Below are 23,218 nucleotides of genomic sequence, written 5' to 3'. Positions count from 1 at the left end.
GATGAACTCCTCTTTTCACTTACATATCTTTCAATATTTCCTCGCAAAAAGAAAAGAAGAAAAGAAGAAATCATCCACCATCACCATCGTCATCCAGCTAGAGAAGGGAAAGCCATACACTACATGTAGGTACTACATTTTTATATATATAGAGGAGGAAAAGAAAAGAAAAGAAAAGAAAAGAGATATTGCTTGCTTGCTCACTGCCTTTTCTCAGTGAATATTGTCTTCTTTCCCGGGGAAGGAGAAGGAGAAGGAAAAGGAAAAGGAAAAGGAAAAGGAAAAGGAAAAGGAAAAGGAAAGTGAAGTGAAGTGAATTTCAAGAGCTTTCTTTACTCGTAGAGGGAAGTACATTCGTGAAAGACCAGAAAAGAAGAAGATTATTCCTCTCATTGCGACGATAATTTTGTCTTCTTCCCCTCCCTCTTCCTCTTCCTTCTTCTTCTTATTTTCACCCCACCAACCCAAAATCCCTCCTCATCGTCCTCCCCTCGGCAGCGATCGATATAAACCACAATTTCAATTCGTTCTGAATATACATTCCATTCGGAACAAAAGCAAAATTCGCACTTCCTCGACCTGCGACGCCGAATTTTCCGATTAAGATGCCCGAGGGATTCCATCTGGAAGGAAGAAAGAAACAGTCAATCATTATCAGTGACTTATTTGCGTGTAAAAAAAAGAAGAAAAAAAAAGAAAAAAAAAAAAAAAAAAACTTACACATGCACCCCATCACTCATAGCCGAATACACATTCCCTTCTGTATCCGTGTGAATTCCATCGGGGAAACCCCTCTCACTATACGCAAACACTTGACGGTTTTCTAAGCGTTTGCCGTCGGGAGTGATGTCGAATTTGTAAATGTTGGCCGGGTCGGTGGCGTTGTCTTTGCCGGCGAAGGTGTGCACGCCCGTGTCGGTGACGTAAATGTGTTTGTAGTCGGGGGAGAGTTCGATGCCGTCTGTGATGATTAAATTTTGTGAGTTTTGTGTGTAACAGTACGAGAGGTGTAGTGATTGATTGATTGGGGTGAATGTTGGGGGATTGGGTTGGATTGGAATGGATTGGATGATATTGAGTGATTTTTTCCTCATGACAGTTTCAAACGATGAAACCCTTTTCCACCTGAAAAAAGCCGAAAGAAAAAAGAATAGACTTACTAGGAGCAACAAACCCATCCGCCACAACCTGCACAACCCCCGTCTCCGGTTCAAACCGATAAACCTGCGGTCGAATCTGTGGCTCGCGTCCAAAATGCTGCCAAAACGCATACCTCGCATCCGTAAACCACAAATCGCCCGTCAGGGGATGTTGCACGACATCATTAATGGAGCTGAAATTTTTGCCCAAGTACGAATTCAACAACACTCGAGTCGTGTTGGTGGCTGGGTCGACCAGAGTCAATTGGGAGGCGTGCGTGAGATCTCCTTGGTCGCAGAAGACGAGGGCTTGGTTGGTGGTGCTGGTGAGAGGGGTTCCTGGCGGGTAGTAGACGGTGCCGCCGTTGGCGTTGGTGAGGTTGGGGTAGCGGCGGGAGGAGATTTCGTTGGTCGTGGGGTCGATGATGGTGATGTTGATGGGGTTGGAGATGTCTCCGGCCCAGTTGCTTGTGGCGTAGATTTTTTGGGTTGCTGTTATGAAGAAGAAGAGGAGGAGGAGGAGGAGTCAGGTACATGTGATGTGACGACAACAAAGGTAAAACGACGCTGCTAGTTTGCCATACCGAGATTGTACGCGCCCGCTTCGTGAAAGGCTTGCCAGGGAAATTCTGCAACGAGCCTTTGGGTGACGTTGGAACCGAGTATATCGAGAAAGGAGGGATCGTAAGAAAGGAGTGATACATGGTCTATGGAAGCGTTGGTTATGGCGTGAAGTGAATTGGCATAGTCCAAGCTAGTCGCGAGCCGCAATAGGTTGACATGAGTGATGTTGACCATGGTGGCTGCGGTGGCGACAAAGGGGGATCCTGATGCTGCAGTGGTCTCGCCGAGATATGTTTGGGTATTTAACCACAGCCACGTGCGATAGAACAAGTCCGCCATGACTTGCCGACTACCTCCTACGACGTACAGAGCGTACAACGTAGGAGCGTAGGCCAACCAGGGTGGTACAGACTACAGACGAGTCTTGACCCCGTACACGGTTAGACGCTGTACTGCCGTCACTGCGGTGTTGTTGATCATTTCCCCACCCCGGCACACCACTACACTTGATTTCCCTGCTGAGTATCACGTGACTCTAAACACGCCGTGATCTTCTACCTCATACCTCTAGGGTCGGCGGTCAACAAGTGAAGGACTCTTCCAGGTCCATCAAAATTAGGTCCCGTATAGTCGTATACCACCACGTATTCACATCAACACACTACACTCGACCAGAGCAGCCTTTCGCAAGGCCCGCATTCGAAACCGCTCATGGTCTTGGCAGACTGCCAATACGACATAACTTTATGCAGCTATGCCCTATAGACTATGGTAGCGTACGCCAAGAGTGCTAGTCGGTCTGCTAGTCGGTCTGCTACTTTAGCCGTACTCCTGGTACAGACGTGTTCCGCCTTTCTCTGGAACCAAGGAGCCGTAGCACGTTGCAAAGCTTGAGTTGGAGTGAATACTTGGCCAAGCCCCAAAGGCGCCGACGAACGTCCCGGTTGTCAATCGGGCTCCGATCAAGGGCCTCCATGATGGGTCCGCGGTTGCAACTACACATCGCATGAGCTCATATGGACGACAGAATACCCGCACAAATCTCGCTGTCGGCCCGTTTCTCTTGGCTTCGCTTCTGCTCAATACCACTCTATTATAGTCTCTAGCAAGGCGACAGCGTTGAGGCCACCATGTCACTTGCCAGGGGGAATCGAAGAAAAAAAAAACACCGTGATGATCGAGATAAGGACTTCCTATATGCTGGCCGCACTGTGGTCTGTTACTAAAAAGTCGTCGTGAAGACTGAAAGCCGATGCACTCAGTCCTGCTTCGGCCGGCCTCCAGTGTCCCGTGTCTTGGTCAGGACTAGCCTCTCTTCTTCTTCTTCTCTCGAAGGATCAGAGGTGGAGACAATGTGGAAACTGAAGTCCAGCTCGCCCACCAGTTCCTTGATCTCAGCCACGAGCCGATGCAAGTCTTCATAGATGAACCGGGTCCCAATCTGGACCACAGCGAAGCTTGCATACCCGGGCTCGGCAATGTGTCGTATCGACAGAATGTCCTGGTCCAGGTCGTCCAGCTTCTGACTTAAGCTAAAAGGCTCCGGCACTCGCAAATACGGAGGCAGCGCTTGCTGGGTGGTGATAGAGGCCGACAGGAGTGTCAGTAGAGTGGTGACCTGCTCACTGGTGTAACTTGCATTACGGAGAAGGGTTTCAAGGTCGCGCAACCACGCAAATCCATGCTCACTTCCCTGGTCCGAACGGAGCTCTTGAAAGCTGTATGATGCCACTGAGACCAGAGACATGAAATTGAGAATGCTTTGCAAATGGTTCACCAGTCGCGAATACCGCTCTTGTGGGAACTTGCCTCCGATGGGTATGTCAAATTTGACCACCTGAGCTTGCACACGAAGGCTGGCAATGGTCAAGCTGGCTTTGGAGTAGATCTTGTTGCGTGCTTTCTCCAGCCTGCGTCCGGGACTGTGTTTGGAAGCCATATCGCCTTGTGCATTCCGAAGCCTCACGCGAAGCGTCTCGTGCATGACCGAGTAATAGTTGGCCAGCAGGTAGAGTGACGACCCGAGCTGCTTCCGCAGTACGTTGTGTTCGCTGATCGGATATGGAAACCACGTGAAGATCCAGGCCACGAGAATGCCGGCACACACGGTTGCGAGTCGTATCGGCCCAAGCACATAGATGGGATAGTACGCTTGCCCGTTACTTGTCGCCACATCCACCCCCAATTTCCGGGCTTCTAGCTCATAGCCAACGATGAGCGAGTTGGTGATTTGGAAAATCACTCCTACCTGAATGTAGACGGGGTATTTGAGCATAATGTACGCGCCGATGTGCTGCACGACGAAGAAGAAGACGATAATCCCCGCTGTGTGCTCATCGACAATGTACCAGGCCACGAGCGAAGTGACCATAGCGAGACCTGTGCCAATGGCTCTGAAGAAGAATGAGCGGAGAGACTGACCAGCAGTGGGAACCATTGAGATGGATGCCTGCAAAAATGAATGGTAAGAAGGTGACGTTTCAAAACACGACATCGCCTCAATGGATCTGTCTCGAGGCTTGTTGTGGAGTAGTAGGCTGGGGCTTCAGTGGGCTGTGAGGAGAACATAGATATTCAGATGTGCCAGGACGTACCATAATTTGTGCCCAGAACAATCGCTCAGACGTAGCAAATGCTTGCGTGTCCCGGAGATAGCTGATGATAGCGATGCTCATCGTTGCAATAGTAGCTCGTAGTGCGAACGCAGCAGCAGGAGACTGGAAGAAATGCGAAATCTTTCTCAAGTTGTCTCCAAATTTCTCCCAGGCATTCACAGGGGGCAAGTGCTCCGGGTCTTTCCTCCTCTGGTACGCATCGCCAAGATATACCTGACGTGTCTGGCCGTCCGTAGCAAAATCATTGTCATCATGAGCATCTTCATTACCTCGGAACAAGCTCATGAACCACTTTCGAGATCTCTTGTAGCCTGGTACGATCAATCTCTTCTTGTCGAGCTTACCATTGGCGCGCAACGTATCCACGGCTACGATGAGATTGTACGTGCGTCGAGCAATGCTAATCAGTAGAAACTCCATATACAAGCATAGGAAGAGCTGTCGTCGAAGTCTCTTGTGCGACTCGGTCAGCATGCCCTCCTGCATCCAACCAGGGGTCTTGACGTCCATTCCTTCGGGATGATCAAAGAATCCTTCCGGCAATTCGATGCCGTGCAAAGATGACCACTCTCGTAACATCACTTGCTTACTTTCGTGGAAGGCATTGGACTGAAGCAGAAAGGATTGTGCGAATCCTTCGTCTCCAGGTTTAGGCTTGTCGTCTCCCTTTTCGACATCTGGCTCTCCTCTCGTCTTCTTCCATGTTTTCGCCCCGAGCTGCAGCACCACTCGAACATGCTCTAACCCATCGTCAATGGTCTGAGTGATCTGGCCAAAGGGTTCTCGGAGGCGCTTCATGAGAGCATGCCAATCATTGACAGCCTTGATCCTAAGCTTTTCACTTTCGTTAGTGGCATCTTCAGCTTTCGCTTCAGAGAAGTCAACGTCTCGATCCCATCCTCTCGTTTCCGCAATGCGAACAAAAATGTCAGCCATACAGCTGAGGCCGACCGTTGGTATCATAATCATCCGCAAGAGCCGGAATGTCTCCTGCATTTCCATTGGTCCAATCTTTCCCATGGCGACTTCGCGCTTTGCAAAAGGCAGATCGGTGGTCAACTTTCCATGCAACGCGGAAAGCGATGCCATCTTCTGCTTGAAGGCACGGGCCTCGGCAGACTTGGGAGGTTTCTCACCAATCGTGTTGGTTGCGGCAGCTGCAAACATGTCTTCCCGCTCCAGGCTATGCATATAATTCAAGTTGGCCTGCAAAGCGCCACGCAGAGATGCAATGTAGCTGGTGATCCCGGCGAAAGCGACTTGCCGGCTATTGGTGGGGAACACGAGTAAGGAGACACCAGCTCCGATGCCGAATCCAGTGAAGAAACTAACAAGCAGATTTTTGACAAAGGACTTTGCGAGAGCCATAGTGGCAAACTGAGGTCCGTATATCATGCTCACGTTCGCGAAGATGGCCCACATGATACAAGGGATGTTGTATTGCGGTAGTTTGGCACGAAGCACACTCAACCAGAACACTTGAAAACCGAGCCAGACTGCGGCTACAGCACTCGCAGACGAGTTGTAAGTGTTCGTGTCACCGCGTCGAGCAGCAACACAGCAATAAATGGCCAGCAGAGCCACTGCGGCACCGAGACAGGCGAGTAGGATGCTGACCAACAAGGTCTGCAGCAACTTTGCCCTTGGCATGATCCTAAATGTCACAAGTTGAAGGTAAGCAAGTATCTCTAGTAGTGCGGAAGGTTTGCCAATCGCGTTCCCTCTGTCGCTGCACTTACACCATGGTGAGAATCGTCATGATAATCGCGAGATATCCTACCGGACATGTTAGCTGAGCAGTCGTTGATATCAGAGCGGATATAGCCGTACCCTGGGTGGTATAGTAGCTGGCGAAGCTGTCGACTTGAAACAGCGCCAGAGTGATCGTGGGGGCAACGGCCGACTTGAACATAGATCGATACGTCTTGGAGTCAATACCGGTGTTGGCGATCCACATTGCGGTGGCCTTCTCGAGCAGGGACTGCTTGGGCTTGGCATTCTTTCCAGAGATGTCGCTGGGCTGGTGCAGGACAGTCGAGATGGTGGACTTCCTTCTTGCTGGCTCGCTGGTGGAGGCATTGCGACGTGGTTCCGACTGGGTCGAGGACGAGCTGTCGCCCGATGAGGTGCTACGTATCGGGGAGGTATTCTCCATGCTCCCTATCTGATCATACCAGGTATCATCGTTTGGTGGCCAATGACCGAGCGTACGCGGATGATGAGAATATCAGAAACGAGCCTGGTTCGAAGTGGACACCCATTGCGGTATTATCTGCGTCGGCGGGTCTCACGGCCAACTATGACGGCAATACCTGTCTGTATGTAATAAGATCACGGTCAGCAACAACAACGACACGTGAGATTTTGTATTCCAACGGAAAGTAGAGTAGTTCTAGAGCAACATACACAGCGATACATATACGCTGGTCGAGATCACTGCAGAGAGCACTGCACAGTGAGAGGCTTGCCTGTGACGCATCGAGACTGGCCGTACCATTGATTGCTTGTCTTTCTAATGCGACACGTGACTGCCAAGAAACGCGCACCTGTCTCTCCGACACCTCGAAATCTCACATCGCCGAGCACAAACGAAGAAAGTCGTCGACACTTTTACTAACGCCACAGCAACACCGCAAAGGTACGGTGACCGACCCTTTGAGCCCACACATACGGAAGTACTAACTTCATCCTGTGAAGATGGTTGCCGCCAAGAAGCATGTCCCGATCGTGAAGAAGCACACGAAGCGCTTCAACCGTCACCAGAGCGACCGCTTCATGCGCGTGGACCCATCATGGAGAAAGCCCAAGGGAATCGACAACCGTGTCCGCAGACGCTTCAAGGGACAGGCCGCTATGCCAAAGGTGCGTGGAAAGACAGGCTGTGGAGAATGAGATGGCATGGAAGAGGGGCAGAAGATGAGGATTGGCAATGAATGGCCACGGCGAAGACAAAGATGGGAGGACAGGAAAGATGGAACAGTCTGAATGCTAACGAGCGTTCTGCGTCCAGATCGGCTACGGTAGCAACATCAAGACCCGCCACATGATGCCTTCGGGCCACAAGGCTTTCCTCGTCAACAACACCCGCGACTTGGACCTCCTCCTCATGCACAACAAGACCTACGCTGCCGAGTACGTCCAGCCATGATGCGCGATATGAGACGAGGTCAGCTTGCTGACAATATTTGCAGGATCGCACACGCTGTCTCCTCGAGGAAGCGGATAGAGATTGTTGCACGTGCCAAGCAGCTCGGTGTTAAGGTCACCAACGGCAAGGCTAAGATCACCACCGAGTCGTAGATGGTTCGAGATGGTGCTTTCTGTGGGCAATGTGAACAGGGCGCTGGAATGAAGGGGCAAAACAGGCAGGAATGGCGCATGACTGTGGAGCAGCAATTGAGACATGACTTTTGTGCATTGAACAGGCCGACTTTTTTAATGTAGGCCGGTCAAAGTCTGCAGAGAACGCCTCCTGCGCCTTCGCTATGACAAAAATGCAAGTACGTAGCGCGCTCAAGTCGCTTGCAAGCATTGAACAAGAAATGACTATAATGTCCCATGTCGTGCACTTTTTCGGTCGCGCCAAACTCCTCTCTTTGAAGTACCATGAAAAACATATTAAAACGGCATGGAGACGGGCTATGCCTCCATAGCATCTCCATCCTTGCCCCCAACCTCGGTGACACTCTGCGTCGCCGCACTCCAATATGCCTGTACATCCACCTTGAACTCCGACATGGCCACGCCAAACATCTTGAGCAGCGCCGTTTGATGGCTGTTCAGCTGCTTGCCCTCCTGACACACCGTATACTCCTGATCCAGCACCACCTTGCCCTTATCCAACCTCGTCGGCATGCCCCACTTCCTCACCATCACCTCCAAACTATGCGGAAGTTGCACATCATCCTCGACGGCAACTTCTCCACCCCTCGAATACACAATCCCCGCGGGAACAGTAAACGTCCTCGTAGCAACGACGCCCGCTCTCGCAAAATCCACCTCAACAAACCCTTCAAAAAACTCCAACACCTCCTCTGGCGCACGATTGGTAAAGAGCAATCCCACATTTCCCGCCAGGTATTTCGTCAATTTCGCAAGTCCGGGGGCATGTTCATCTTCGACGGAACTCCCCAAGGCTTTGGCCATGACTTTGGTTTTTCCGTAGAAAATTCGCGAATCGGCAAAATGTTGTCGCACGTCTTTGAGGTAGGTGTTGCGCATATTTTCGACGGAAAAGACGAAAATGTGCGCATATTCGTCGACGGCGGCGTGGATGGAGGAGAAGAGGGCTTCGCTGCGCTCTTTGGCGGGCTTCTTTTGGACGACAGAAGTGTGAATGATGCGGTTTCGCTTGGACTTGGGCATTGTGGCGGTGGTGGTGTGAGTGTGTGATGTGGCTTGTGATGTGATTGATGGTGTTGGGGAGGAATTTGTGGTCTTGGGAGCTTTTGCGAGGGCGCAAGTCGCGCTTTCCTCGAAATTTCAATGCACGGACCCCATTGGTGTGCCTTATCGATAGGCCCCGACACTAACATCTCATTCTCCTCTTCACCGTCTATCTCTTACGGTCGGCCATTTTCCACCGGGACGAACTCTGCTTCCATCATGTGTTCGCGGGAAGATGACACGATCGTAGGCTTTTAGCTTAATTGCTTCCATATGCCAGGCGGTATAATGAATGTTGTTGGACGAAACAAGTTCAACATCATCAAACAGTAGTGTATTGCTCTCCCACGGGGCCAGGATACCGGCAACGCAAGGTTTCAGATCGATAACCCTCCAATATCCTTGTCTGCTGTGCGGGCGACGGCAAATGGACACACTCCACGTCTCCGTAGTTATGTCAGAGGGGTCCAACCGTCCAGGCAACGACATTAGTGGCATTTAGGACGGAATATCAGCTCCGGTTCACCTTCTTCAAACTACTTTAGGTGCAGTGCGAACTGCTGGGGGTGTGCAAGGAACGTATACGGTATATGGCGGTGGGATATGCAACCACGAGGATAAAGAGGGACGACCACACTCGGATACCTTGCCTACCTTATACAGCTCTCCGACCTACCTTTGAGTGTTGAACATACATCCTAACATCACTTTATCGCCTTTTCTGAGCTGCTCATCACCCATTCATAATACCTTACCTACCACCGAAAGCTCGCAATGGCCAGAAATGGTTTATCAAGAGGCGCGAGACCTCCCAATATCAGAACACCGACCTTTCCCAGCTACTATAGCACAAGACAAAAGCCTCGAAGATGGCCGTTGGTGCTACGCTTCATCAAAGGCGCGATACATCTCGACATTGCCATACCAGTCTGCCTGCACGCACTCTTCGCCGCCGCAGTGTGCTATGTAGACAGCGTCCGAGAAGGAAACCTGAGCATCCCATCCGCAACCGTCCCGAGTCTCTCGATCGTCGTCGGTCTCATGCTCGTCTTCCGCAACTCGACCTCCTACGACCGCTTCTGGCAAGGCAACCAACTCTTCACGACAGTCGAAACCTCGATTCGAAATCTCGTCCGCTCCTTCCTCGCCTGCTCCTACAAAGCCTCGGGACCCCCACCAACAGAAGCCGAGAGAGCCGACACCGAACGCACCGTCCGCCTCCTCCTCGCCATGATCTTCGCAGCCAAAAACTCCCTCCGCGCAGAATGGGGTCAAGAAATCCCTCTCCTGGTCCCTCAAACCGAAGTCGACCGACGTCGCCGCGAAAGCGTCTCCGTCTACAAAGCCGAATACGACGAATTACTCCCTCCGGGAACTAAAGGCCACGAAGAAGCCGGTCTCGCTCTACTTTTACAACTCAGCTTCCAAGTCGAAAGCTACATCAAACGCGCACACGACCGCGGTTGGTTCCACAGCCCGCAAGCTTCGCAATTGACCGTACAATTAAATACTCTAGTGGCAGCGTACGGCTCCATGGAAACTATCCATTTGACCCCATTACCCGTCGCCTACCTAATCCATACAAGACAAGTCCTCGCGCTGTTTTGTATGGTACTCCCCTTCGCTCTCGTGCAAGAAATGGGTTGGTGGTCGATATTTCTCGTGACGATTACTTCTTTCACGCTGTACGGCATCGAAGCGATTGGCGCACAACTCGAAGATCCATTTGGCTACGATCGAAATGATATCAAAGTGGATGCGATTGTGGAGGATTTGCGTGTGGAAACTATGGTCACGTTGGAGAATTGGAGGAGAGGAGAGGATTTGTTTCCCTTGCCGGCCGTGGGGGAGTATCGAGATGTGGTGCCGGATGGACGAGATCGACGCCATACCAGGCCGAGTTTGGAGGGGAGGAAGAAGAGTGGGATGCCTCATCTTGGTGCTGAGCAGGATTCGGCTCTCATTATTTGAGTGGACCCCCTAAAAGGACTGCCTTGTTCGTGCTCTGGGAAAAGATATCCACCTGACCTCATCGAATAATCACTCACCTTCGTAAGCTCTGATTCGGAAACGCGCATCTGTTGTTGTAAATGAATAAATCCATGAGTGCAGTCACGACCATGAGCCATGACTAAAGGTGACGAGGTTAATACATAAATTTGGATGATTTTCATGCATTGTAACCGCTATTTCGCCACTGATGGCGAACTATCGAGACATTCTATCATATCGCCCCAAGAGTAACGCCTCCCATATGAGTGTCGCCGCAAGTCTTCGCATCACTTGCTGTCTGCAGAGACGTTGACGCGATTCAGAACCTGCCGCGAGAAACCGAGTTCATTACCACATGCCAAACGTGATCTTCGCCTAGTCGTAAAGATCCTCCTCGCCAGCGCCTATATCATTGTTAGTGTCTGTGCGCTGATATGTCCGAAAGGTGGACAACATACCGTTTTGCTGCGCCTCTGCTGCGGCTCCCTGAGCACCTTCCTCCGGAAAGCGGAAGAATGCACTCCCACCAGCAGACGTCTTCATGCTTTGAGCGAATGCCTCGTACCGCCTAATCTCAGTGTCCGTGACCGAACGGCGAGCCGATGCCATAGCCTCCTCAAAGTGGCGCCTCGTGAGCTCTGGGACGGGGTCCTCATCTTCAACGTCCTCATCCATCTTTGTATCATCGTCTCCCTCTCCTGCAGCAGCATCACGCTCCTTCTGCTTCTCAATGGCGATCGAGATGCTCTCCTTGATCGCGAGCTTCACGGCACGCTGCGTAATGAAGCCGAGATCGGCACCAGAGAAGCCATGGGTCTTCGAAGCGATGAAGGAAAGGTCGACATCGCTGGCAACGGGCGTCTTGCGGAGCTGAGCCTTGAGGATGCTCTCACGGCCAGCTTGGTCGGGTAGTGGGACGTACACGAGGGTATCGAGACGACCCGGTCGGCATAGAGCGTTATCGAGCTGCTCTGGTCGATTGGTAGCGCCAATGACGAAGACATTCTTCTTGCTAGTCATGCCGTCCATCTCAGTGAGGAGCTGGTTGACGACTCGGTCGCTAGCACCACCAGCGTCGCCCTGAGATCCGCCACGAGACTTGGCGATGGAGTCCAACTCGTCGAGGAACACCACACAAGGAGCAGCAGCACGGGCCTTGTCAAAAATGTCACGAATGTTGCTCTCCGACTCTCCAAACCACATAGAGAGCAGTTCAGGTCCCTTGACCGAGATGAAGTTGGCGGAACACTCGTTGGCGACCGCCTTGGCAAGAAGAGTCTTACCAGTACCGGGAGGACCATAGAAGAGCACACCGCGCGATGGGCTGAGACCAAACTTGAGGAACTTCTCGGGATGATCGACTGGGTACTGCACGCTCTCGACGAGCTCGCGCTTGACATCCTCGAGACCACCAATGTCGTCCCATCGCACGTTTGGAACCTCCACGACTGCGACTTCGCGGAGAGCACTTGGGTTGCTTACGCCGAGGGCAAAGCGGAAGTTCTCTTGTGTGACACCAAGGCTATCGAGCACTTCGGCGTCAATTGTGTCCTCATCCAAGTCGATCAGATCCATCTTTTCACGAATTTGTTGCATGGCGGCTTCTGAGCAAAGCGAAGCAATATCGGAACCGACGTAGCCATGAGTCTCAGCAGCGATAGTCTCAAGATCGACCTCGTCAGCGAGCTTCATGTTCTTGGTGTGGATCTGAAGAATCTCGAGACGGCCGGTCGGGTCTGGGATACCAATGTCGACTTCACGATCGAAGCGACCGAAACGACGCAGGGCGGGATCGATCGAGTTGGGGCGGTTAGTGGCAGCCATGACAACCACGTTCGAGCGAGCCTTCATGCCGTCCATGAGAGTAAGTAGCTGGGAGACGACACGGCGCTCAACTTCGCCGTTAGTCTTCTCTCGCTTCGGTGCAATGGAATCAATCTCATCAATGAAGATGATGGCCGGGCTGTTCTTCTCCGCCTCCTCGAAAGCTTTCCGCAAGTTCGACTCGGACTCGCCAGCCATTTTCGACATGATTTCTGGTCCGTTGATGAGGAAGAAGAACGCGCCAGTCTCGTTGGCAACAGCACGCGCCATGAGCGTCTTACCAGTACCGGGAGGACCGTACATGAGAATACCACGCGGGGGCTTGATACCGATAGACTTGAAGAGCTGGGGATGTCTCAGTGGCAGCTCAACAAGCTCTCTGACTTGTGCCATTTGCTTGCGGCAGCCACCAATGTCATCGTAGCCGACCTCGTTGAGGTTGCCCTCCTCATCCTCGCGCTGGATAGGCTCGCCTTCGCAGTGGATGACGGTATCTTGTGCCACGATGCCATACTCTGGGGGGTCAATTTCGACGACCTTGAATTCCACTGTTCGCATGGCAGCACGCGCAGTGAAGAGATCGCCTTGTCGGAGTGGCCGGTAAGCTTCGCGGAAGTATGGTGCGAGGAAGACGTCGAACAGCGAGCCAGTGAGACCTTCGATGGTATCCGCCATGGGCAGGACAGCAATACGCTTGGCGTATTTGATGTCGGGGCATGGGTTGACAGTGACGACGTCGCCCAGCTTGACGCGGAGGTTGTGTCGGACGACACGGTTCATGCGTACCGATCCATCGTCGAGATCATCGTCGGCGAGAACGATCAGCACCGTGTCCTTTCTCTTCTTGCCCTTGACGAGCACAGTGTCACCGCGGAAGAGCTGCAGCGTCTCCATGGTGTTATTCGATAGCGCGAGGATGGAGTTGTCGTCTGTGGTGGCGTCTGTGACAATCAAGCTGTTCGGCTTCTTCTTCTTCTTGAGAATGGCTGTGGCGACCTCGTTCTCATCGCGCTTCTCACCACCCGAAGGATCGTTGTCCAGCTTTGCTTTGGCCTTGCTGGCGGCGTGATCAGGTTCCGCGCTCATGATGGCGGTGTTAATGGCTCGTCTGTCTCTGGTGCAATCAGTTATCGGGACGCGAGGGCCACTGAGCTGCTTCGGCGGCGGCGATGTACGTGGATGGTGGATTCACTCTGTCGGCGGCGGATTGGTGACAGAAAGAGGAGCAGAAAGGATGGTGGTGCTCGTGATGATGGCAAGGGAGGCGAGCGATGGCAAGTGTGCAGAGAGAGAATGTGTGAGAGAGAGCTTTGAATGATGATGGCAAGGTGGAAGCTCGGGATTCCCGTGACGCATGGATAGCTGTCTAATCATCAGCCGCTTCCATGGCTTTCTATACGCACGCGCAACACACTGGTGCCTGGCACATGTCCACATTCATTCACCCACAGCTTTCATTCACTCACCTTCGCGCTTTCACGTGAGACTGACGACCTTTGCAGCTGCTACATGTAGGCGGTATATCTGTACTGATGCGGTCTTGCACAGTGGAAAGACATTGATGCCTGAGGCGCCTGTTGCCACCGATGCAGCGGCCCATCCTCGCGCTCAAGTCGGCGGCTGCGAGAGTTCACCTCACGCTTACGCGCCTGTCCGCCCCCAAGTTGCTCCAGCATACCACGATCATGTGGCAACATTCAGTAGCAAGAGCCTGAGCGCCGCCTGTGATCAGTGAAGACAACACAAGAAGACGGTTGCCCGGTCGTGAATCTGTCCAAGACGGCGACTCGGGACACACTAGCGATCACTGTGTCACCGTGTAGAGTGGTACAATAACAGTCACGACAACGAGTGAACAGTGCAGTGAGGGCGGACAATCGCCACTTTGGGAAGGAGCGAGACGCCTCACTTGCAATGGTACGTTCGAGGCAATCTCCACTTCCATCTTGCCACACTGCAACATCAAATATCTATTGATTGCAACATCGGCGACCGATACAGACATCACGGCACCACTTCTGAACATGACTCCGGACAGGACGAGGCGCCGGGACTGGGTGTTGTCACAGCTTGCACAGTCGCCCACGAGTGAAAACCCGTCTCCGGGTACTAGCGACGAGGAGGAAAACGAGCGGCGGGTGAGTCTCAGCGTTCTGGAGGCATGGCGATTGTCTTTGACTAAAACCCGAGCCGACCAAGGCGACAAGCTGGAAGACAGACTCAGAACTTACTTGCTTACCTACCTTCACTTGCTACGGCAGGAAATAGCAATTAGCACGACCACTGCTTCAGCCACTTTCAGTTATCAACGTGCACTGATCAATCGCATGCGCGATTCGCAGTTCGCCGAAAGTGCAGCTTACGATGCGGCCACTTACAAGCCGACGTTCGTTCACGACGTACTGATGTTGCCGGGAACTCTGGCTCAGTTGGTTGGCAAAGTAGGATATCCACCAGTCTCGGTAGGGCGCGCTGACTTGTCAGGCTTCCTCAGAAGATCTGTTACCAAAAATGACTCCTGCTCTTCTCCACGGAGTTCATGCCCATATCAACCTCGAGAGCATGCAACCAGTACTGGTCACAGCACGACCAGAGGACTACGTTCAAGGCATGATTGTCTTCGGACTCAGAAAGCATGCCAGGGACGCCGTCCGTAGACACTACCATCCCTTTGCACACCGTCATAGGGTGCAGGTCGAGTTCGAAGTATGCGTAAGCACAAACCCACGAGATCGATCTTCTGCAGCACATCTTTGGCACATCGAACGCCGAGCTATAACTGCGTATGCTTGGGTTATCAATGCGCTCGACGAGTGTGAACTTGCAACTAAGAACGAGAGCTGCCCCAATTGGCAACTCGAGGACTATCTCGCAGGTAGGCTATCGGTACGGGAACCAATGCGGGTAGAACCGAGCGGTAAGGGAGACGAGGCCGATGACGGCTACATTGGCAGAGACATCGTCGAGTATGAAAGTGAGCCAGAGGAAGTGGTACGAGAACTGAGATACTCTGATCCTGCTAACATTCACGACCAACGCACTCCGTACGAAATTGTATGGTAGCGTCCTCTGGCGTCACTTTTTGGCATTTTCATCATGTCAGTCGTCTGGCTGGCTTCCCAGATCCTCGCGGCGCTCACTATTTCGATACAGGTGGGGATTTGAAAAGAGACAAGAGGGTTTCGATAGCAGAAGGACCCAGCTGCATGATTGATCATTCTCTCGCATCCAAGTATTTAGGAGGAAAAGAGAAAACCTGCAATGAGCCTCTCGAGTCTCACTAAGCCTTGAGCTCCCATGCCTTCTTCGCATACTCTTCGATATCTTCTAGCAACTCCTGAGGTTTCTCCATAGCCTGCGTCACACATTCCAGTATCATTAGCACACTGATCACAACAATACAGTCTGAGCCACCAGAAGTCAAACAAAAACGTAAAAACTTACCGCAAAATGTCCTCCACTAGTATGCACCTTCGAATGCACCAAATTCGCCGTCGTAGCTACCCAACTCACAGGTATGGGCATCAACTCTTTCGGAAAAAATGAATACCCGGACGGTTTCGCCACATAAGTCATCTTGCGCCCCATCCCCTTCATTTTGCCAATTCGCGGCCGCTCATCATCGCCCGTCAGACCGCGATACGGGTAGATGCAACGCGGGAACGTGTGGGTGAACCAGTAGAGGGAGACGCTTTCGAGGATGGTGTCTAGTGCAGGGTCTTCATCGGACCATTCAAGGAATTTTTCTCCGATCCATGCGAGGAGTGCGAGTGGGGAGGCGCTGAGGGCGTGGCCGATGGTGGAGGTGCGGGTGCCGTGTTCTAGGGCGTAGGCTGAGCACTGGTTGTTGGGGGAAAGAAGGCGTTAGTTTTTGGTTCAGTGTGGATGCTGCTGCTGCTGCTGCTAGGTTGGGGCACAGAGGTAACATGTGGTTTTGGGAAAGAAAGGGGGAGAGGGGAAATTGCCATGGAAGGATTCGGATTCGGTGTATACAGGTACCTTATACATATATCTGATCATGACCATAATGATAATGATAATAATGGGTGAGATGCAAGAGAGGGTAAACAACAAAACAAAAAGACTTACCTGATCATTGAACCACGCGGCTCTCGGAAGGGCATCTGCCTCTATCTGGCTCATCTCGAGCTCATCGGCGTTCTCAGGAGGGTGCGCCGGATTAAGATTGAGATGCATGCCTTTACACGCCGCACAATTGGCGCCCTGGTAGCGCACAACCAACGAACCCAAATCACCGCCTTGGGCGAGATATCCCTGTGGGAAGAGACCCGCAGCCAAACTAATTCAAAGCTTCCGACGCATTCTCCACTGCATAATCGACATCTCCAGGCGGACCAGACGAGTACGCATAACCCGTAATACTGGGGACGAGAACATGGTAAGGCAGAGTTTCGGGTGTATATTTCTTCCGCAGCAGATCCAGCATGGGGAGGAATTCGAGAAAACTTCCGGGCCAGCCGTGGTAGAGGACGAGAGGGATAGCATTTTCTTGGGCGGAGAAGAGGGCGACGAAGTGGAGAGTTTGAGGGTATTCGAGATCATCTTGGACGTCTGCGGTGAAATTGGGGAAACTGTTGATGTGGTCTTCGGATTTTCTCCAGTCGAATTTGTGGAGCCAGTGCTCTTTGGCATTGATGAGCCAGTCTCGTGGGATGCCTATATGATGTGGTTGTACATCACATCATCGTCAGAGGTGAGCTAAAGATGTTCTGTAGCAAACACACACACACACACATGTGTTGTGTTGTATCGATACGAGCTTTGTTGCCATCGTAGCAGGTAGGCTCGGCCCTCAGCAAGAAACAAGGAGGGGGGGAAATGCAATGAATGCATTGCTCATGCCCATGAACTTACCATACCGACGTGGACCGGCTACTGAAGGGTGAGAGTTCTCATAAGTGGCATTAGAGACCGGAGAGAGCCTGAGCAAAGTCTTGAAATCGTCAATCGCTTGCTGATCAACATGAGCCTTGAATGGCTTAATAGTAAGCTGGGAGCTCGATGGAGGTTTGCTAAAGTCTGCCATGGTCGATTCTGAATGCACGGAACTGATGGGGATACGGAGAGGAGACATTGAAAGAGGGTTGCATTGATTTAATTAATAGTCTCACGGTAGCTTGGTGGAGCTCATGATGATGATAAAGCAGAGGGTCTCCATAGATGGGGAAGTCCCCTTGCTTACCGAGAATAGACCCCGTCAAGGGCGTCAAGGGCGTTAAGGGCGTTAAGGGAGCACCTAGGTGATTATAAACAATATAGTATCATAAGTCGGGTACGGATGTCAGAGGAGAGTACTCCACGTCAACTCTTTTGCCAAGAAGACTTATGTTCACTGAAGTTAGCAGGAACTGAAGTTATGGAAGCAGAGGAATGTCTTGTTCCCGGCGTCCCGACCCCCACCCGGCCATCTATATGACTTGGCGTACTTGGCGCAGGTTCGAATCAATGTGCCATTCGATAGTAATATTTCTGGTACTGGTATAGATAATGGACTACAAACGAGCAATCATAATAGAGACAATGGCCTCGAAGCCTGGGTATCGATACGTGAATGTATGCAACATTAGTTGTACATGCAGAGTGCACTTTTTTAGCCAACGCACTGTCATTGCTCATTTCCACTTTCTGTCCTTTTTGCTTTTCGTGGTCATATCGGGCCCGCCCAATATCGCATCAAACGTTTTGCTCGCATCGACTGAATGCACTGGAGTTCGTGGCCGCTCCATTGGGATGCCAGGACTTGGCGACCTGCCATCAGGAGAGACACCAGCGGGCAGAGGCAAAGCCTCAAGTCCAAGACCCAAAGAGGACAATCTGTTACTGCGATTGCTAACCCGGCTACTAGGTCGCAGTAGGTCATTGCCAGACGGTGGTGCTGGCAATCCTTCGTCATTGTATCCTGGCTCATGACTGGCCTGTTGCTCTTGAAGAGCGGCGCTCAGCAGAGGATTTGCGGCGCACCAGCGTTCAGCCATGATCCAGCAATGAGATCTCTTGTATATTCCCTCCACGCCATGATCAATGAGGTCCGAAGGCAGAGACACTACACCGCCTCCTGCTCCACCCACTGAGAACCAGGTTCTGCTCCCTGCTCGTGCGCCTGCAGCATTTGGATCTGCCCACGGCACGCCCGAGCGAGGTGGCTCGCACAGGAAGTACTCCACTCCCTTGGTCCACTTCAAGCCCGGAGCATCGCATGCCAGCATAGGCAGAGCTTGCAGCACTGTGTACATAAAGATCCACTGACCAATGCGGAAGTCTTCAAGCTCAGAGGCCGTGCATCCATGGGCCGCCCTCTTTTCCATCTCACGGAACGCGTCCACGAAGGGCGTGACCTGCGCATCTTCGTTCCAGCTGGCACGAAGTATCTGGTGTATCTCGTCATCCTTGAGCTTTTTGTGCAAGACCTTTGCGTCCTTCTTGGCATCCACACCAAAGTCAGGTCTCGTGCTTCGCAGAGTAGGCAATTTGGGCAGGTCAAAGGGAATCGGTGGCTTGACAGGAGGTGTCGAGCGATCGTACTCTGATAGCACCGCTCTCAATCCGCGTACCACTGGTTCGTCTCGGCTTTCATCTAGATTTACTCCGTCGATTGTTCTAGATGTCAGATTGCTTCGGTCAACGAGTAAATCGTACATGGAGGACAGATCCTGATAGACATCGCGTAGCACCAGGCGATTCAGCCCGGAAGTCTCGAGAGTGTTTTTCTTGCTGCTTGCCTTGGGAGGCCAGTCGCCGTATCGTTGCTTCAACATTCCCATCATGAACTTGCGCATGCCCATGAAGTGCTCTTTCCACGCATCGAACCGGACACCCTCTTTCCTCTCAATTGACGTCTTTGAGGCCATGATGCCTGAAAAGAGGAAGGGGAAATCAAAATCCGTCATGATCAGTCGGATTGCTGCAACACGCTTGTCGAGATCCATCGATGCGCGAGTCAATCTATTCTGTGTGATGGGCGAGATCATGTTGAATTTGGGGCTTTTGAGCGCAAGCAGGTCCTGGTGCTTTCCAGAAGCGTGTGTAAAGGCTTCGTTGTATAACGACACGCTCTTCATGCGCTCACCAAGCACAACGCCTTCGATGGTCTTCTCTCGACTCGTCCGACAATCGCCAAGCCCAAGCTCCTCGATGTATGCGTCGAAGCTTGAATTCGCTGCTTCGCCATAGGTGGAACCGTCCACATTCGTGAACTGGTACGATTTCAAGATGCCGGCGACTGTCATGAAGATGGCAAAGAAAGAGCTTCTTCTCTCGGTAGCCACCAAAGATTGGCCGCAAAGGAAAGCGAAGAAGTTTCGATAGTCGATCAATGTCTGCAAGTCCTCCCTGTTCGCTTTCCCGTCGGTAGAATTTGTCGCCCCAGGCGCCGCGCCATCACTACTCAACTTGATGGGCAGATAGAGATGCACTTCTTGTGGGTCCGAAAAGTTGTAGTCGCGTCCTCGAGAGTCGTGCGAAGACGTAGTGCTCGAGCCGTGCGTCGTGCCAGGCGCTGGCTTTCGCGTGGGAGTCATTGGAGGTGTAGCTGGATCGCCTAATGATAGATGTGATGTTCGATCTTCCAATGGCATCGCTCTTCGATCACCACCGGCGGGGGACTGATTGCTATATATGTCACCAAACGCAAGCTTCGTCAATATTGGAGACGAAGCAAAGACTGCGGAATCGATCCTGAAGGATGCGCCTTTACCAGAAGTTCGTGGAAACAAATATACGAAGCAATTGCCGTCCTCGGTGTTCCACATTTCCTGCATCGGTTGCGCATTGGCTAAAGCGTCGACGTCGTATGGCACTTTCTGAGGATGCCCTGAGATCCAGGCCACGGGGCCTCTGGCCACTTCACTTTTGTCATCCTTTTTCGTCCACCAATGCTTGCTCTTCTTCTTGTCATGTGCTGGCTCGGCGTGTATAGGCGGCTGTCCAGGCAGTTGTAGCACAGGAGTCATCGGTCTACTCGAACTCAAGCCCCCCGGTGTTCCCGGCCTCGATCCGGCTGAGTTCGTTCTCGAATGTGAAGCAGTATGGATCGACGGGGGCGGCATGAGGTCACTGTCGGACCCATTGACTGCGAAGTCATCTTGTAGGCTCTGTAGACTGGGCAATGTTGGCTCGCCGGCATTTGGGGGGAGAAGATGTGCAGAGGGTCTTCGAGCCTGGTTGTATGAGGGCGCCTGCTTCGACAATTTGGAGGGCGATCTCGATCGTGCAGCGTCTGGCGGCGATGCTCGTCGCGGAGAGAGACCTGTGGTGGGCGATCCATTCTTCCTGTCGTCTGAGGATGACGAGAAATTGTTGGTGAAGATAGCGGAAAGTCTGCGCGACATGGTTAAAAACTGTGCTTAGCGCAGTATCCCTGCACGGTACATAGGTCTGGTAGGACTGGTAGGTTGATATGATGCCGAGTCCCAAGGAAGTGGTCGCAAACAACAAGCAACAGAAGAGGAAAAAGAGAGAGAGGGAGAGAGGGGGGGGGGGAGGAGGAACTGATCAACAGGAGGATAGATGGATGGGATGGATGGGACAAGAGAAGGCCGAGCAGGACGAGAGAAGCCCACGAGGCACTTGCAGCAAGTCCGTCTCATCCAAAGCCCACTTTGCTAGTCCCGCGTGCGTAATCGGGAAATTCTAGTGCACAAATGATTCCAAAACACAGACCAGGGCCGGACGCGTCCTCAAATAGGCTCGAAATGGTCCTGATCCCTCCCTACCTTACCTCTGCGCCCGTGTATTGGTCTGTTGGTTGCTATGCGCGGGCTGGCCAGGGTTGCGAGTGGTAAGTTCCCGGTTGTTGGCCGTTTGGCGACTTCAACGAGGCCGATATTGCCGAACGAGGACTGACAACGCAGAGCGTGTGGCTGAAGCAGCTGGAATAGGAGGTAGCGATTTGCACTGCAGGAGCTGAGCTGGTGAAGTGACGAGGGCCAAGACAGTCGTCTATTTTTACTATGAGATCTATTGGCATCTGCAACACATCTATCACATCGGCGGCAAATGAAGAAGGAAAAAGCACTGAAACCGCGAGTGGACAAGACTGCTCACTGCTCCCACCTTGCCGATGCGACCCCCGCATCTTCTATGGCCAGAAAAAGCCCTCGGGTTGCTACCTACTACTGTGGCCATACGCGCCTATGGGGTACCTGTATGCCGAATGCGGCACTCGGGTAAGGTAGGACGAGAGCATCTTCAGCCTCGTAAGGCATCTATTTCCGTCTGGAGCTTCGAAGCATGCAGCTCAAGGTGAACTGAGACCCTGCCCAACGATCACGCTCGCTGTCTCCGTGTGTCTTCATCTGCTGCAACGTCACCGATTGTAACACACTGCATGGACAGTTGAATACCATCATCTCACGCTCGGAACGTCACGATGTTAGTCAGGGAGATTGATCTCTCGTCATGAGGACGCCAAAAGGAACGCCTGCAATACACAATCCTCAAGGTGGGTAGCCCAGCTGACACCCGGAGCATGTGAGCTCAGGTCACGCCAAGCCACAGAACATCAGGTATGATTCGACGCAGTGTTGACCCGTCGAGTGCGTATTCAATCCTCTACCTACACTATCTGGACCCGGAATTACTGCCCAGGAAGCGTCGCCTTCCCACGCTGCCTGCCGACCGTTTTCCTTTCTTCGCATGTTCTTGGGCCTGCAAAGGGTGGTCCTTCTCCCACTGTTCGTCGTCCCGATAAGCATCGATTGCAGAGTCCAAATCCCAACCAGCATTTTTTAGATACATCAATGCGACATCATACCTGAGAGAGGGAGCGACACTGGTTAGTCTCAGTCAGATGACATACCGCGGCAATCTATCAGCAGACTTACTCGGCGACTTTGCAGGCTACTTGCCATCTTCGAAGTTTGTTCTTCTTCAGCTCCTCTTCTTCACTCTCCAGGGGCTGTGGCGACAACGATACACCGCCTTTGTAATGTTCTCCAGGTATTAGGATAGTTTTTCGGCCCTGTACCAGATGGTCTGCGTAGACATTGTTCGTCTTTCGCAGAGCACTGATAGGCACCCCATAGGCCAGAGAAAGTGATGAGATGGTATCGTTCGGTGTCAAGAAATGAAGCACATCTTCAGCATCGTCGCTGTGGCTGGCTTTCTCGGGAGGCGCTTGAACAGCTTGGTGTTCCGAGTAAGCTGGCAGCTCGTCTTCGTCTGTTGTCCTGCTAGGTGGCAATCGGTTGTCTAGAGAGGAATATGCAGGCGGGTCTTTCAAGCCCTGGGGTAATAGCGATGGCTGTGTTGAAATTTGACAGTGCGGACAGTATGTTTCGTAGCGCTTGTTCTGGTTCAGACATCGTACACATATCGAGCGTCCGCAGCAATCGAGATCTCGGCCTGGCAGAAGCGGTTTCTCTGACACAGGATCAAGTGGACTGTCGAATCGCGAAGCACACGTCGCACAGGCGGAAACCATCTTGACTGGAGTTCGACAATCAATTCTTCTCGATCGGGACCTTTTCTACTCTGTGTACTGGTGTCTCCGTTCTCTGTTTGATAAATTGTCGATTGAAGTCGCTCGAGGCAAGGAACATGACGACAACATCAATGCTAATCTGTTCGCGTGCATCAACCCTGCGTGAACGCACGGACCATCAATGTGGCGAAACAGTCCTTCTGGCTCTGGCGCACGCCGCCGGTAGCGGTCTTTCGACTTCTCTCGTGTATCATCAT

The 23,218-nt window shown here is 52.3% G+C and overlaps 11 protein-coding genes across 11 annotated transcripts; 4 read left to right on the top strand and 7 right to left on the bottom strand.

Moving 5' to 3' along the window:
• Positions 1 to 451: 451 nt before the first annotated feature.
• SEPMUDRAFT_138815 (lactonohydrolase) lies at positions 452 to 1,937 on the bottom strand (the record flags this gene model as incomplete). The annotated part of the gene is made up of 4 exons (XM_016902888.1): positions 452 to 623; positions 721 to 961; positions 1,161 to 1,631; positions 1,724 to 1,937. 4 exons carry the CDS (start codon positions 1,935 to 1,937, stop codon positions 452 to 454), a joined length of 1,098 nt encoding a protein of 365 aa, XP_016763168.1.
• A 588-nt stretch (positions 1,938 to 2,525) lies between these two features.
• On the bottom strand, positions 2,526 to 6,634 carry SEPMUDRAFT_147029 (uncharacterized protein). The gene is made up of 4 exons (XM_016904042.1): positions 6,149 to 6,634; positions 6,058 to 6,094; positions 4,298 to 5,972; positions 2,526 to 4,152 (listed from the first exon to the last, which is right to left on the bottom strand). Exons 1-4 carry the CDS (start codon positions 6,471 to 6,473, stop codon positions 2,962 to 2,964), a joined length of 3,228 nt encoding a protein of 1,075 aa, XP_016763167.1. The 5' UTR covers positions 6,474 to 6,634; the 3' UTR covers positions 2,526 to 2,961.
• A 281-nt stretch (positions 6,635 to 6,915) lies between these two features.
• On the bottom strand, positions 6,916 to 8,709 carry SEPMUDRAFT_123428 (mRNA turnover protein). Its single transcript, XM_016901839.1, has 4 exons — positions 7,510 to 8,709; positions 7,329 to 7,450; positions 7,016 to 7,180; positions 6,916 to 6,956 (listed from the first exon to the last, which is right to left on the bottom strand). Exon 1 carries the CDS (start codon positions 8,681 to 8,683, stop codon positions 7,958 to 7,960), a length of 726 nt encoding a protein of 241 aa, XP_016763165.1. The 5' UTR covers positions 8,684 to 8,709; the 3' UTR covers positions 6,916 to 6,956; positions 7,016 to 7,180; positions 7,329 to 7,450; positions 7,510 to 7,957.
• SEPMUDRAFT_39521 (60S ribosomal protein L32-A) lies at positions 7,016 to 7,618 on the top strand (the record flags this gene model as incomplete). Its single annotated transcript, XM_016908747.1, has 3 exons — positions 7,016 to 7,180; positions 7,329 to 7,450; positions 7,510 to 7,618. The coding sequence occupies 3 exons, from the start codon at positions 7,016 to 7,018 to the stop codon at positions 7,616 to 7,618; spliced, it is 396 nt and encodes a 131-aa protein (XP_016763166.1).
• Positions 8,710 to 9,478: 769 nt separating the features above from the next.
• SEPMUDRAFT_161308 (uncharacterized protein) lies at positions 9,479 to 10,746 on the top strand (the record flags this gene model as incomplete). Its single annotated transcript, XM_016907929.1, has 2 exons — positions 9,479 to 10,530; positions 10,600 to 10,746. 2 exons carry the CDS (start codon positions 9,479 to 9,481, stop codon positions 10,673 to 10,675), a joined length of 1,128 nt encoding a protein of 375 aa, XP_016763164.1. The 3' UTR covers positions 10,676 to 10,746.
• Positions 10,747 to 10,785: 39 nt separating this feature from the next.
• Positions 10,786 to 13,804, bottom strand: SEPMUDRAFT_147028 (cell division control protein). The gene is made up of 2 exons (XM_016904041.1): positions 11,155 to 13,804; positions 10,786 to 11,100 (listed from the first exon to the last, which is right to left on the bottom strand). Exons 1-2 carry the CDS (start codon positions 13,604 to 13,606, stop codon positions 11,072 to 11,074), a joined length of 2,481 nt encoding a protein of 826 aa, XP_016763163.1. The 5' UTR covers positions 13,607 to 13,804; the 3' UTR covers positions 10,786 to 11,071.
• A 101-nt stretch (positions 13,805 to 13,905) lies between these two features.
• Positions 13,906 to 14,744, top strand: SEPMUDRAFT_130808 (uncharacterized protein; the record flags this gene model as incomplete). Its single annotated transcript, XM_016902377.1, has 2 exons — positions 13,906 to 14,000; positions 14,069 to 14,744. 2 exons carry the CDS (start codon positions 13,906 to 13,908, stop codon positions 14,253 to 14,255), a joined length of 282 nt encoding a protein of 93 aa, XP_016763162.1. The 3' UTR covers positions 14,256 to 14,744.
• Positions 14,545 to 15,583, top strand: SEPMUDRAFT_105351 (uncharacterized protein; the record flags this gene model as incomplete). The annotated part of the gene is made up of 2 exons (XM_016900573.1): positions 14,545 to 14,982; positions 15,005 to 15,583. 2 exons carry the CDS (start codon positions 14,545 to 14,547, stop codon positions 15,581 to 15,583), a joined length of 1,017 nt encoding a protein of 338 aa, XP_016763161.1.
• Positions 15,584 to 15,800: 217 nt separating this feature from the next.
• SEPMUDRAFT_114167 (epoxide hydrolase) lies at positions 15,801 to 17,567 on the bottom strand (the record flags this gene model as incomplete). The annotated part of the gene is made up of 5 exons (XM_016901079.1): positions 15,801 to 15,875; positions 15,965 to 16,360; positions 16,610 to 16,795; positions 16,851 to 17,197; positions 17,396 to 17,567. 5 exons carry the CDS (start codon positions 17,565 to 17,567, stop codon positions 15,801 to 15,803), a joined length of 1,176 nt encoding a protein of 391 aa, XP_016763160.1.
• A 425-nt stretch (positions 17,568 to 17,992) lies between these two features.
• Positions 17,993 to 20,951, bottom strand: SEPMUDRAFT_147027 (uncharacterized protein). Its single transcript, XM_016904040.1, has one exon. It carries the CDS (start codon positions 20,866 to 20,868, stop codon positions 18,154 to 18,156), a length of 2,715 nt encoding a protein of 904 aa, XP_016763159.1. The 5' UTR covers positions 20,869 to 20,951; the 3' UTR covers positions 17,993 to 18,153.
• Positions 20,952 to 22,049: 1,098 nt separating this feature from the next.
• Positions 22,050 to 23,059, bottom strand: SEPMUDRAFT_147026 (uncharacterized protein). The gene is made up of 2 exons (XM_016904039.1): positions 22,363 to 23,059; positions 22,050 to 22,292 (listed from the first exon to the last, which is right to left on the bottom strand). Exons 1-2 carry the CDS (start codon positions 22,959 to 22,961, stop codon positions 22,100 to 22,102), a joined length of 792 nt encoding a protein of 263 aa, XP_016763158.1. The 5' UTR covers positions 22,962 to 23,059; the 3' UTR covers positions 22,050 to 22,099.
• Positions 23,060 to 23,218: the final 159 nt, after the last annotated feature.

Source organism: Sphaerulina musiva (genome assembly GCF_000320565.1).
Source record: "Sphaerulina musiva SO2202 unplaced genomic scaffold SEPMUscaffold_2, whole genome shotgun sequence".
Lineage (NCBI taxonomy): Eukaryota > Fungi > Ascomycota > Dothideomycetes > Mycosphaerellales > Mycosphaerellaceae > Sphaerulina > Sphaerulina musiva.
Note: the sequence above shows the minus strand (reverse complement) of the source record. Positions and strands in the feature narration are given on the sequence as shown.

Bases quoted from the DNA above. Each gene is read 5' to 3' on its own strand.
- SEPMUDRAFT_147029 (XM_016904042.1), bottom strand. From the start codon at position 6,473: ATGGAGAATACCTCCCCGATACGTAGCACCTCATCGGGCGACAGCTCG. The intron at 5,973-6,057 runs GTAAGTGCAGCG...TGTGACATTTAG, and splicing joins ATGACGATTCTCACCATGGT to GATCATGCCAAGGGCAAAGT. The intron at 4,153-4,297 runs GTACGTCCTGGC...TCATTTTTGCAG, and splicing joins TGTTCTGGGCACAAATTATG to GCATCCATCTCAATGGTTCC.
- SEPMUDRAFT_123428 (XM_016901839.1), bottom strand. From the start codon at position 8,683: ATGCCCAAGTCCAAGCGAAACCGCATCATTCACACTTCTGTCGTCCAA.
- SEPMUDRAFT_147028 (XM_016904041.1), bottom strand. From the start codon at position 13,606: ATGAGCGCGGAACCTGATCACGCCGCCAGCAAGGCCAAAGCAAAGCTG. The intron at 11,101-11,154 runs GTATGTTGTCCA...ACAATGATATAG, and splicing joins AGCAGAGGCGCAGCAAAACG to GCGCTGGCGAGGAGGATCTT.
- SEPMUDRAFT_147027 (XM_016904040.1), bottom strand. From the start codon at position 20,868: ATGTCGCGCAGACTTTCCGCTATCTTCACCAACAATTTCTCGTCATCC.
- SEPMUDRAFT_147026 (XM_016904039.1), bottom strand. From the start codon at position 22,961: ATGGTTTCCGCCTGTGCGACGTGTGCTTCGCGATTCGACAGTCCACTT. The intron at 22,293-22,362 runs GTAAGTCTGCTG...TCCCTCTCTCAG, and splicing joins GTAGCCTGCAAAGTCGCCGA to GTATGATGTCGCATTGATGT.